General features: G+C 33.7%; 1 protein-coding gene across 1 annotated transcript in view; it reads right to left on the reverse strand.

Moving 5' to 3' along the window:
• Positions 1-778: 778 nt before the first annotated feature.
• Positions 779-14570, reverse strand: part of LOC106471858 (myosin-11-like) — a gene marked incomplete at its 5' end in the record, with an annotated part of 36516 nt that continues 22724 nt past the window's right edge. Inside the window, 4 exons of the mRNA XM_022400469.1 lie at positions 779-1183; positions 2029-2177; positions 11787-12014; positions 13385-13717. Coding sequence (XP_022256177.1) covers positions 2076-2177; positions 11787-12014; positions 13385-13717 — 663 coding nt within the window. The remainder of the gene's footprint in view (positions 1184-2028; positions 2178-11786; positions 12015-13384; positions 13718-14570) is intronic.

A 14570-nucleotide genomic window follows, 5' to 3' on the forward strand; every position in this document is an offset into this window, starting at 1 on the left:
GGAAAACGTACTTGTAATTGTTTCAGTTGTTGAAATTAGTGAAGGTAAGGATACTAAAGTTTAGAATGATGGCACCCAATATCTATTCTTTGGTTTCTAAAAAATCTCAATTTTTTTATTTGATTGTAATTTCTTAATTTAAATATCTCATAAAAATTACTTTTAACCAATCTGAGAGCTTGAATATTTTCAGAATGAATTGAGTGTGAATTGTCAAACATTATAGGTTCTGTTCTTTTTATTGTAGACAGACGAGGATAAAAATTAAAAATTTTTCCACTAATGTTATTAGATATATATCTGACACTCAATGCAATTAGCTTGTTCTGGATCTAACTTCATTATCCAATGGTCAGTAATGTTTAAAAGTTTGTAAGTATTAATAATGTTTTTAACAATGTTGTAATATTTTGAATAGAAAATTAACTAAAAGAGATTTCTAATAATGAACCAAAATCATATTTCATTTTGCCACTAATCAGAAGTAACTTTTGTAAGAGTTAATCAATCATATTAACAGTTGATGTATAACATGAAACTGTATAACTCGTCTGCAACATTCCAAATGTGATGTACTCACTCAAAAAATGCACAATACAGTAAAATAACAAAATGTTTCTATTAAATCCAGTTGCCAAAATACATAACTGTGAGCATATTATAAAATGTTAATGGTATAAAACAGCATAGTTATATAAAATAAACTCAAGAAATACTGGCAAATATACGACCTAAAATTATTCATAACCAAAAAATTTGGTAAATCTTTGCTAAAAAATATAAGTTTCTGTGATATATTATTTATTGTTTGTCAAATTTGAATTATACAGAGGTATTTAACAAAACAGTTGAACACTAAAGTGGCACTTCCAAAATGCAATGAAATATTTTAGTAATACGGCATAATATATCAACACTTTCTACTCAAAGCAGAAATACAAAATAACAAGTTACAAATGCAGTTCCAATAACTTGTTTTCCTTATCAATGATTAAAACACTAAATCTTTGAAGGGTGTAAGAAAGAAGAGTTAAATCATTTTAGACAGGAACTGTGAAGCTGTATCCACATATCAGATTTAACCTAACCGTATGAAGCCCAATACACAGCTTAGCATTGAAGTCAAAAGATTATTAGGGAATTTGGCACTTCTTCAGCTCGTAGCCTGAGACCACACTTACCTCTGGAAGAAAAATTAAATTATAAAATTTTATGAACCAAAATTAACATAATTTCACCACATTTGTTATGTAAATTGTATAATTTTCCTTTACACAAGTGTGTACTTCTCCTTAAAGGATTATAAGACTTGTAATAGTATTTACGCACTGACTAGTCTAATATTTCAAGGGCATGGATTGGTCCTGCGATAGAGATTTGGATTTCGGAGCTGGCAAACAGGGTTCGAATCCTTGTGATACCATAAAATGTTCCCCGCACTTAAAGCTGTGGGCGTATTACAAGAGTGTCAGTCAATCCCTTAGCATGGATGGTGGGTAGTAAGGTGTTGCTGACTAGCTGCAGAGGTTCAATACTAGGGATGGCAGCAGATAGCCTTAGTAGCTTTGCCCTAAATACATATACATATTTCAAGCTATTTAGTAACAGCTGAGGCTACTACAAAATAATTATTCCACCAGATGGCCTATTACAATCGTAAAATTGTGAATTCCTCATTTCCTAACAAAACAATTTGTGGAAGCCCTCTCAGTTCACAGTCCCCCAATCTAAGGTCCAACATCTCCTAGAGGAACAAATGAAAACCCGCACAGCACGTCGAATGAGATTTTACTAGAACTTTATGCTAAAAGAAAATAATATATTTCAGTTATACATAAGTTGTCTAAGATCTCAGAATCTTACTACAGCCAAACACTTTCCTATACTTTTGTTAACTTTATAAAACTAAGGTAAAGTTAATTCAAAAATCATTAGGTTAAAAATAAATCGGTGCTTCAAGTTCCAATAACCTCTTATCACCATTTTCTAAAGTTATCTTGATAATCTTTTTTTTTCTATTAAACCCACCTTTCAAAATGTTTCATGTCAAGAGTTTGTCAACTTCTTATACGTTTTTAGCTAATGAAACTAACCGGTGAGGGTTTGGACGCTGATAGACTAAGTGCTTTTGTTGGATCGGAGCCTCTAACACTTTGAAGTTCATCCACCATAAAAATCTGTTGAGTAGTAAGAAGACACATACTTAACCCATTTTTGATTTTATACTGTGAATCCGTCGAACGAAAAAGTTAAAATGAGCGACAAATAAAAGTATTAAACTGACGTGTTTTATTGCAGGATCTGTAGTTCCTACAAATAAAAGTATTAAACTGGCGTGTTTTATTGCAGGATCTGTAGTTCCTACAAATAACAGTATTAAAGTGGCGTGTTTTATTGCAGGATCTGTAGTTCCTACAAATAACAGTATTAAACTGACGTGTTTTATTGCAGGATCTGTAGTTCCTACAAATAACAGTATTAAAGTGGCGTGTTTTATTGCAGGATCTGTAGTTCCTACAAATAACAGTAGTAAATTGGCGTGTTTTATTGCAGGATCTGTCGTTTCTATAAGAACTGAAGACGGGTGAAAGTTCAACAACAAATATTTCTTGAATCAGACAAGAATAACATTCAACAAATCGAGAAATGTCATGAAAATGTTTTGTGATTTAAATAGATATGCGTTTTTAGCGCTAACATAACATTTAAAACTGTAATTTATTTACGTAAATATAACGCAGGCTTCATTAGAACTTCGCAATTTTAAGTAACAGTATTGTTACGCCTCCGTTAGTTAGTTAATTTTCCGTAAAAATTCTTTCCAAAGTAACTTTACCGATACAAGTCCTTTCTTAAATAAAACTGGTTTATTCTTTCTGAATACAACTTTGCAATACACTTAATTTCCACAGTCGCGCTATAACAAACGCTATAATTCACAACGAACGTCTCACGTGCTCGACTCAACTATACTCTCTCTCTGTCCGCAGTTCAATTACTTATTACATTGTTGCCGTCACGTCTTGACCGTCTTATATGTACAAAAATACCGAATCTAGTAACCTCTCGCGGTTTCATGAACGTTCTAGAAGTGCATGACGTGTTACTAGCGTCACGTGACCTCCGCTGTAACAGTATTATGATTACCAGATAAAAGCGTGAAACCCATAAAATACCTCATTATGTGTCGTTTCAACTCTGTTATATATTTTGGGAAAGCGTTTTACAGTTAGCTGAATTTTATTTAACTTAAACGTTATGTAAATAAATTTATAACTGTACGAATATTACCCTGCCTTTAAAATTTTCGGACACCTCTTGAGCACATGAAGTAGGCGATTAGCAGCTTTGCAAAGTAACTGTACAACACAGAGGAACACCAAATAGACAGAGTAGTGGAAAAACATCTTTTTTTTTTCTCGTTTCGGAATATAATTAGATATTCTTATATATAGAGAAAATTATAACATTTCCTTGGTATGATAATCAGTATTGAATTGTCGAAGAAGGTTGTTACGTAATATTACTAGAAAGAAAAAGAAAATAATGAGATAGAGGTGTTATTTAAATGTAACTGCCGCCAGGGAGTTTAATAATGTTGTTTAAAATCCTAAATTAAATTTCCTTTTGAATTTCCTATACAGATAATGTTCTATATGCAAGTAATCATCTATGTATTATAATGTTCTCGAAAGCAACTAGTCGGCATCCTGTTAAAATTTCTTGAAAGTTTTATTAATGAGACGTCCATGGAAGTCAGCCCATTCAATTCTTCTAGCAGGAAGGTGACATCCACTTAGTCTGTAAATTAAGTTTAGTTTTTCTTTATTAATACAAGGAAACTGGACCGTGTACTCCCTATGTGGAAATAAGACGGAATCTTAAAATAGTATCCTAGTTTGACTTCATGTAGCATATCATTAATGAACACTTCTCAGTATTTAAGGATTCAATCCAAGATCTGATATTTATAGAGCAAGATTTGGAATACACTATGTTTTGTTCAATAGAGTAGAGCATTGTATAAAAGGTGCAGAGCAATATTACAGCTGCGAAAACACAGCAATTAAAACAGAAGTATTTATATAGTTAATATTGACACCTTACAACTAATATATTGAAAGTAAAAAAGCGTTTTGTTTGCTAAGCTGCACAATGGGCTACCTGCGCAGTGTTGCCGCAGTTATCACACTCTGGGTTATAAGCCCTCAAGCTTGCCGATGAGTAAATGGAGGGGTTAAAGGAGACGTTCTATGACTTGAAAGCTGACTTATAACTTCGTATATTTGTTTGTTTATATATTATTTAGGGGGCTATAATATACAATAGCTATTTAAGCACAGCCGTCCCTAGTTTTGAACTGACAGACGAGAGAGGAGACAACTAATCAACAACACCTACAAACGATTCTTGAATACTTTTGTCTGACCGAAACAATGGAATTTGACCATTTTCTCAAAGTGTGGCAACGGGAGGCGAGCTATGAGCTCCCAACCTCGCATGTTAGCTGATGTAAGGATATGTGTACACAGGAATGATGATGAATAAAAGGTTGATATACTGTTTTTTTCCATTCTTATTTTTATAAATCTACATAATCTTATAATATGGTTTCATTACCTGCAAGTTATATTACAACACGAACAATTATGATGATTTTCTTCCTCATCAAACTCTTGAAATTGGTTATTTTGGACGAGTTTCCACCTTTCTTATAAACATTTCTGATTCAGTATTTGAAATACACTATTCAATCGTAAGTTATTAATTCTATTAATCTAAGTAAAACTAAGAATTATTCAACATTTTAATTGACAATCAAGTTAAAACTACTTATGTATTAAAGTTCTTTATTTTCACTTCCGTACTAAACTTAAACTTTCTTCTAAACAAAGGTGTTAACAATTTAACTAAGAATTAGAGTAGAGGTGTTTAAGGAGTTGGAAATTTTCTCCCACATTACGAATTTGGATCTTGAAATCTTGAAGAGCTGGGGAATTTACAGTTGAAACATCTTTTAAAAGAGGTTGTTTTAGTTTTATATTCGATTAAACATTTTGATTATCAACGCTTTCCAACACAGTGAAACGTTTACCAATAGGTAGTAACAGAAATAATGAAAATTACAACAAAACTGAAGTTTAGTGTTTCTTTTCAGAGAGTATTTTATTCTTGACAAACATCTGGCGGAGAGTAAGCTCTTTAATGAATTAACTTTAATAAAAAGCAAACAAGTTTGTTTGTTTATTTGCAATTAAGCACAAAGGTACACAATGGGCTATCTCTGCCCACCACGGGTATCGAAACCCGGTTTCTAGCGTTGTAAGTCCGCAGACATAACGCTGTGCCACTGGAGGTCAAAAAGCAAACAGAGTAACAAGTTTAATCGTAATCATAGCTCTTCCTATAAATATTCAAGAGAAGCATAATACTTACTATTTCATTACAAATATGAATACTTGACTCATATTTCAAACACACAGTGTATTTCTACTATTTTTTTATACAAATGAAAATAACTTGTGACAACTGTACTTCTTATTGGATCACGTGACCCTGGACTTCCTCTGGGATAACGTAATTCTCAGTGATGTTTCACCCACTTTCAGGTACATCGATAAATTATATAGATGATAAACTCATCATAATTTCTTTGTGATTTCAAATTACCATACTGACACGCTTAAAATCATTGTTTAATATTTTCCTAATGGTACCAGAAGCCATGCCAGTTTTCAGTTCGTGGACGAATGAATTGGACCAAACTGAGTTGAGGTTGTTAAGCCTGTTCTTTTCCTAAGAGCTCTTATGGGAGTTTTCTTACTTTCATGGACAACACTGAAGACTCTCTCTGTCAGAATGTCGTGTCCTTTGGTTCTGAATCGTTTAACAATCTTGTTGTAAAAATAGTTTTCTTTAGAAAGACTTTTACATTTCTCCAGTCTACCATGTCGGCATTACAAGTAGAATAGTAAAGAATCACTATAAAATAAAGATATAGGTGCTACACATGGTTATAAAACAGCGTGTTTTTAGGAAAATCCGATATATATAAAATAACAACAACAACAACATAGTCTTTAAATCTTTCCCTATACGAAATAAGTGATCGCTTAATGAACAAGTAGTTACGCATCTGTAATCAATATAATAATAGAATACGTCCCATTGACATCCAGTTCCTTTTTATTTAGATATTAAGCATTATATCTGGTTTTATTAAAACGATTTTGAAACTTCGCCATGTCGTTGCAGTCTATGCCGTCACGTCCGGTCATGCTCCATCTGACGACCTTGCATCCTTAAAATGTCCCTGCAGCGTAGTTTTCGTTGGAAAAGACTCTGACGTAAGGTTGTCATATCCAAAGCACACAACTCCTCCTCGATGGTTTTTCATAATCTAGTTATTGTACGAGGACAACGGTTTCCCAGCGCCTGTTTCAATAGCCTGATCGCACAGAAAACCTTAAGTACTGCAACCTGAAACTTGACTGGTATGTCTTCTTTGTATGAAATAACGTAAACTTCCCTTTCATTCTCCAGCTGACTGAGGTATGCAACTTGTGTACACGTGGTTTGTGTCACTTTTTCAGATGGAAATCACTCTTGATTATATTGCGTACTGTTGCCCGTGACACATGGTCGGTTTTCGTCATAGACCTTTGTGTTCGTGGATTCTCACTTATTACAAGATAATGCAATTTGCTTACCATGGTTGGGGTATGACTTTTTGCAGGTCTTCTTGTGGATGATCCTAGTTTCCAAAATTAATCCATGTTCTTGTTTTCCAATGCCATTAAGTACAAGGAATATCGCCATCTTGGAAATTCTAAATCCCTGATCTGAAATAACTTTATGGTCTCAGTGTATGAATATTTGTTTCAGAAAGGGCTGTTACATACCTTTCTAAAAAGTGATTAATTTTCTGTGGTACCACAGTGCCTACATATGCCAAAACTATGTCAGAATGTAGCTCTGATAAATATTCCGCCGTGACTTTATACTGACTGTGGTTGTCACGAGACTTTTTGATTTTCATATTTATAATAATTTTATATATAACGTATTCTAGCCTCTGTACGTATATCAGTTCATATTAAACATTCAGTACTTGGTTGGTCCTCTCCGTACTCTAATAGTCTCCAAAAGGCGACGTGGCATACTGTCGATGAGGTTACTGATGTGATCCACCGTGATTTCATCTCAACTTGTCACTAGAAGGCGCTGCAACTAAGCTATACTAGTTGGTTTAGGGACATCGTTAGCAATTTTCCGGCTCAGTTCTGCTCAATAGTTTTCAATGGGATTACAATCTGGAGACTTTGCTAGGCATGGCAATTTTATAATGCCCTCCTGGTCAAGGTAATCCTGCACTTGTTTGGTCAGTATCCTGTTCACTGAATATGTTCACTACATTTCTGTCGTAAGGTGTTGCAAAATTTCTTTCGACCTTGACGTGTTAACCTGACCAAAACACGATCATATTGGGCTGTAGATTTTCAGCGTCTACCAGTAGACTTTCCTAGAACAACGTTTCAGGATTCTGGATCCAGTACACTGGGAGTACCCTACTATTTTGGAAATGTCCGTTTGCTTTATACCATTTTTTGGACAGTCGAACAATTTGATGCTATATAACTTCTGGCACGTGATGAAGCATGACTTTACAGCAAGTATCTCAGAGAAATTTCCTGAACAAAGCATTGATCTATTTCAAATAAGATTATACCAAAGCACACCCTTTTATACAAAACAGATGTGTATGTGTGTTTTGACGAACAAATGTTCAAAACAACTTATACAGACCAGAATAACAACTCGTACATGTTTTTCCGATCATAAGTTAGCTTCTATGTTACTATTTGGGCATTTACTCAATACCTACCATGCAGATAGACAATAAAATCAATATAGAACAGTATACCAACAGTTTGGCCAAGACTGTATAACGCTCTCCCAGTCTAGATTTTGAAGACTGCTGGTGGTTCTAACATACCTTCAACTTAGTTTCACACCTGTTGATATTCTGTACTAGTTGTTTATAGCATCTCCCAGTCCAGTTTGTAAGAGTGCCGAATTCCACACTTTTTATTAACAATATTCTCTTAGTCTAGATTTTAAGAGTAGTTATAACATATATCCAGTCTAAACTTCAAAAGTATTGGGTGTTCCACACTTTGTTTATCACATTTTCCTTCTCCAGATTTTAAGTTTAGCATTTTGTATTTATAACATATATCCAGTCTAAACTTCAAAAGTATTGGGTGTTCCACACTTTGTTTATCACATTTTCCTTCTCCAGATTTTAAGTTTAGCATTTTGTATTTATAACATATATCCAGTCTAAATTTTAAAAGTACTGGGTGTTCTCAGAGAGCCCCCCAGTGGCACAGCGGTATGTCTGCGGACTTACAACGCTAGAATCCGGGTTTCGATACCCGTGGTGGGCAGAGCACAGATAGCCCATTGTGTAGCTTTGTGTTTAATTACAAACAAACAAACAAGTTCTCAGAGCCATTTTATCCAAAGGGCAAAAAGAATAATTGCCCATGGCCCGCCATACTTTGCGAGTATAATAATAGACAATGAAGTGTATAATAAAATAATGATAATTAGAAACCATTTTTTAAAGAATTATATATTTTCCTTTTTCATTTCCTTAATTTTTTATCAATTTACAATTGTATGGTTTTGTTTGTTTGTTAATAATACTCTAATATTGACAGATAGTGGTATTCCACGCTTGATTTATTTAAAGCATTTTCCCAGTCCAGTTTTTAAAAGCATTAATGTTCCACACTTTGTCTGTTAATAACACATAAATTCATAAGTTCTTGTGTTCCACAGCTTGTGTATATGCCACTCTCCTAGTCCAGTTTGTACAAGAGCTGGTGTATCAAATTTTGTTTTTATAACATCATTCCATACCAAGTTTTAAGAGTATTGATGATGCATACTTTGTGTCTGTCTTAATATCCTCCCAGTCCAGTTTTACCAGTGTTGGTTGCACCATACTTGTATGTTAATAACATTCTCCCAATGCCACTTGTTACCAGTGTTGGTCGTACCACGCTTGTGTGTTAATAACATCCTTCCAGTGCCACTTGTTACAAGTGTTGGTTGTACCACACTCGTGTGTTAATAACATTCTTCCAGTGCCACTTATTTCCAGTGTTGGTTGTACCACACTTGTGTGTTAATAACATTCTTCCAGTGCCGTTTGTTACCAGTGTTGGTCGTACCACACTTGTGTGTTAATAACATCCTTCCAGTGCCACTTGTTACAAGTGTTGGTTGTACCACACTCGTGTGTTAATAACATTCTTCCAGTGCCTCTTATTTCCAGTGTTGGTTGTACCACACTTGTGTGTTAATAACATTCTTCCAGTGCCGCTTGTTACAAGTGTTTATGTTCTACACTTTGTGTTTATAACATTCTCCCAGTGCTGCTTGTTACAAGTGTTTATGTTCTACACTTTGTGTTTATAACATTCTCCCAGTGCTGCTTGTTACAAGTGTTTATGTTCTACATTTTCTGTTTATAACATTCTCCCAGTGCCGCTTGTTACAAGTGTTTATATCACCCTACTAATTGGTCTTCAGCCACGATCACTTCTTTGGATATACAAATCACTGATGTTTTTTACTGTTTCTTACTCAAGAAGCTAGGTAAATGTAATTTTCTAATTGATACTTAGTGCTTCTTAGAATTTCAAACATTGTTAAAACTATTAGCTACTGGGTATCTGTATGAAGACATATATATATATTTCTGTTGTCCCGCTCTTATTTTCTGACATTCTCTCTACTTTTGTTTTTTAATTCTTAGTACAACCATTGAACTAGAATGGTGTTTTTTGAGTTTTATATTTAAAATATGTAACGCTTTTATACTTCCTACGTAGACTATGTAATTCCCTCGTTTATTTTTTAAAAACTCTGGTGATTATTCGTTCGTTAATCTTCTTTGTTATATCATCTACATCTTAGAAGGTTGTAAGAATAGTCACGCACTTCATATCTTCGTATTATCTAACATCTCTGCATAGCTTTCAACTACTAATACCCATGAATGAGTGAGACAATTAAAAAGCGGGGGTCCAGGGGCAAAACACCCCATCAAAAAACGAATTTCGCATTTCTAGTTTGAGTTAATGTGTTTTTCAACATAACGTAGTCCTTGGAGCTTGCAGCTGGCTGAACGGTTACACACTGTGCATCGAAAATAATTCTTGCTGGACAATTCAGTCACGATGCATAGGTAATTCTTTGTCCATTCTGGATTGAACTTAGTATTATACTTTGCAGCACCTTGCTATTTTATCAGTTTGTGTTGATGTTGATGGAACGTCAGTTACCGAACCACTTTCACTCATCTTGTTTACTAGATTGACAACAAATGGCGAGCGCTTGATTGTATGTAACAGCTCTTTTCATTGGTTATTAGGCGAACAAAGAACCAATCACCCGACGTGATAAACACGCGCAGCAACTATCTGTTTTAGAGATGTCCTCGCTACCCATTGTATACATTTGATGTAAAGGACTAGGACCGTGCTAACAGTTTCGCGAAGATAATTACATGTTTAATATCACACGATGAAAAAAAAAAGAAATCAAACACAGAAAATCGTGAGATTTTAGCAGCCAGGCGTGAGAGCGTGATCTGTGTTTAAAATTTATGAAATACACGTGAGAGTTGACAGGTGTGTTTGTTTGTATTTAAGAGTGGTCATTTTCTTTTTACTTGGCCTTTTTTTACGTCTGAACTTTCTGATGTGCTTTCATCTGTTCGGTTCCGTAGTATTTACTATAAAGGCTCTTGGTATACAGCTTTAAAATCATCATTGGTATAAGCACATGTGCAATGACCAAGCTGGTGCGACGTTTCTTGCTAGTGGCTGGTACTGCTGTTCATTGTTGCTGAATGTGAGCTGTAATAATTATTTCATGCAAAAACCCGGTTTTCCTAAGCCGTTTTAAATTACTTTATAGTTTACATATACATCAAATGTCACAGAAAAATGATGTATTTAATTATTCTAAAGGCACACTTTATTGTGATACATAATCTTCTAGGTGTTGAAACTCGGATCATGTCGTAAGAAACGAAATCCTGCTTTCCGACTCGTCACTTTACTGTTGGTGAGAGACTGTCAGAAGGTAGATTGTTGGAAATTCACAAATTGGAATAAGTGCTAAGTTCTGACGCTGGTCTAATTAAAGACAACCGTCAAACTTTAAAAACGTTTTCATTTTGGCCAAGAAATAAAACTGTCGTTTAAAACTGTTAGGAAACAAACCTGACATTCTTTGTTTATTCAAAAGTAGCACACACAACATTTAAGACTATGAAGTCTAACACTGTTTATTTAAGTGTATTAATTTTTCGCCCTCCTACACTTTGGTCTCAAATCCTGCTCGTGGTTCTGGACCAGATATTAGTTGATATAGGACAATACAATTATAGTAAGTACTGTTTTTCATGTAGGAGGTATGTTTCAATAACTTTCTTGAATGCATCTGAGGGTGAATTAAAATATGAAACAAGGAAGTTATGATTTTTTTTCCAGAAGCTATAAAATGAACGGTAAACTTTTTAAAGAATAAAACATCTACCTTTGAGATAGTAGTTTGGATTTTGACTTCATGAAGAAAAACTGCAAATATCTAGGATACGTATCGTAAAAGCTTCTTTTTTTAAGAAATTGCCATTCATTTTGAAATATATACTAAATATCATTAGGTGATGTAACGAAACGCTTGTAATATTAGGCAAGTCATACCTTGTCTCTGGAAGAACGTCGGCACATGGAAAGTGGTTTTGTAGTTTCAGAGGTTAATAGGTTGGGTATATCGGTTGATTTCTCCGAATACAGTTTTTTGAAGGTGTCGAAAGCTGGCAAGAAGTACGTCGTAAATAAAGATGCGTATCTCCTCGTACTTTCTGTGTTATTACAAAGTGGTGATGTGTCCGATGGTAAGAACTTCCTCTCGAAGGTTTCAAGATGTTCCTATGATAGTTATATGGTTATAAGATATAAAATACGATATTTAAATACTATTAACAATTAGAAATCTATATCAAAATCCTATTAGTAATTATAAATTCATATTAAAATTCTTTTGGTAATTGACGTCCAGAATGCATTTCTCTTTCAGTGACGACTGTTATTTGGTTCCAGTTAATTCATTTAACATTAATTTATCACCTTGTTAATTTTAAATATTCAAAATAAATTAATTTCTACCTAAAACTTAATTTGTTAGAGGTTTATTTGAATGTGCAATATATTTTATTTTTCTTATTGTAAAAATAGTATTTAAGTTAATCAATCCAAATAACAAACAATAAATAGACTGGCCAACATTTGTTACATTTTCGGAAGATAGTCATACTAAATTATTATCACAATATATATAAGATGGGATTGTCAAGAAATTATTGACATGTTGAATACTGATTATATAGCAATTTATTTCAATGCATGTTAACAAAAGGTGGATGTAAATATACTTTTGTAGACATTTTGTACAACAACATAGTAAAAGCTTATCTAAGTTTTAAAAAGGTCTAACGTTAGATCGCAGCATAAAATTTTAAGTTTATTTATTGAGAGTATTATATACGGTAAAGTTTAGCCCTAATTAAACTAAAGCAAAAAAACGTACAAAAGTTACAATGTTAATTTATCTCTATATCGAATATAGGCCATATTTAATACAGACTTAACTAATGTTAGGCCTAAGACAATTGAGCTTATAGATTTAGGTGTCTGCGATTATAATTATTTAGTACTATCTTAGAAATCTCGTATTTAAAGATGCACTGTTCAATAAAGATAGTAATTTGATCGCAAATGTTTTGTGCTAGTATACTAATACCTTCTAAGAATTGAAAACATGAAAAATAAATCAAGCATCAAATAGCAAAAGCTCGTGACTACAAATGCAATTGAAATGCACATAATATTGGTGGTTATAAATACTTTTTTAAAACAACAAAAGTATTATGCTTTATTCTAAAAGAAGAATATCATTAAAACTTTATTTTCTCACAATAAAAATGAATGTTTTTCATTTTTGCTGATTTTGTATCTGTTATAATCACAGAGATTTCACTGTTAAAAAATGCCCCTTAGTATCTCAGTGGTAAGTCTGAAGGCTCGTAACGCTAAAAACTGGGTTTCGATACCTGTGGTGGGCACAGCACAGATAGCTCATTGTTTAAGTTTTTGCTTAGCTATAAACAAACAAAGTCACAGTTAAAACATTATAATTATCTGTGATATCATAATTGTATTTGTTTTAGACAAATTTGAAATTATATTTTTATATATAGATCACGAAGATAATTTTATAATACTCTACAAAAACATCTTACTTTATTTTCTAGTTTATTTTCCATAACCAGCATAGCTGACGTGACACATTCCCCAAAATGGAATGGAGCATCCAGCTCTTCAAATGAACCGATATCAGAAACGTTTAAATGGCTACTAGCGACACCTGATGTGTCGTATGATGTCGATATACATTTAACATTGTGACGTAATGTCTCAATAGTTTCTGCCTTCCTCATTGTCAGTCTTTTCGGATGTGAATTTGTTGATGGAGCTGGTTCCTTGCTTACTGTCTGCGTAGATCTGTGCAGAGAACCTGATTTTAATTCCGAATCTTCAGTCATTGTGCCAACATCATACATTTCTTTTTTTCCCTGAAGATAAAAACATGTTATAATACATTAAACACAGTAATTACAAGTTCTTAGAAGTTCTAATTATTAATCACTAGTCTTCTTCTATTGACACTTGACCTGCTCAGTTAATTTAAGTAAAAATGAATAATGATAATAAAAGTTATTATTAAAATAAATAAATAGTATTATACTATCAATTATTACTCTAATTCGCCTTGTAAATAACTCATATGAATTTGGTAGAAGTTACACTTGGCCAATTTAACCTAGTTCGCACCATAACAGACGTTCTTCATTCAATTTGATAATAGAAATGAAGTCTAAACTACATCTCTTTTCATCGTATCAAAACCAACCTGATGAGCTGTGGTATTGAAGAAAGACTTCGTGAACACTGAATGTAGCAGATATAGTGTGGTTGACATATTGTTATACATTCTTCTTTACTTTCACTTATATGTTCTTGTGATTACAGTACATAAATATTAGGGCCCGGCATGGCCAGGTGGTTAAGGCACTCGACTCGCAATCTGAGGGTCGCGGGTTCGAATCCCTGTCACACCAAACATGCTCGCCATTTCAGCCGTGGGGGCGTTATAATGTGACGGTCAATCCCACTATTCGTTGGTAAAAGAGTAGACCAAGAGATGGCGGTGGGTGGTGATGACTAGCTGCCTTCCCTCTAGTCTTACACTTCTAAATTAGGGACAGCAAGCGCAGATAGCCCTCGTGTAGCTTTGCGCGAAATTCAAAAACAAACAAACAAACATACATACATATTATGAAAGATATTGTCGAATTATCTTATACATATGCACTACCGGCACTTGTGTTTAAAATTTTTAAAATTATAATAAATAATTAAAAACAG

Source organism: Limulus polyphemus, unplaced genomic scaffold (assembly GCF_000517525.1).
Source record: "Limulus polyphemus unplaced genomic scaffold, Limulus_polyphemus-2.1.2 Scaffold4906, whole genome shotgun sequence".
Classification (NCBI taxonomy): Eukaryota; Metazoa; Arthropoda; class Merostomata; order Xiphosura; family Limulidae; genus Limulus; species Limulus polyphemus.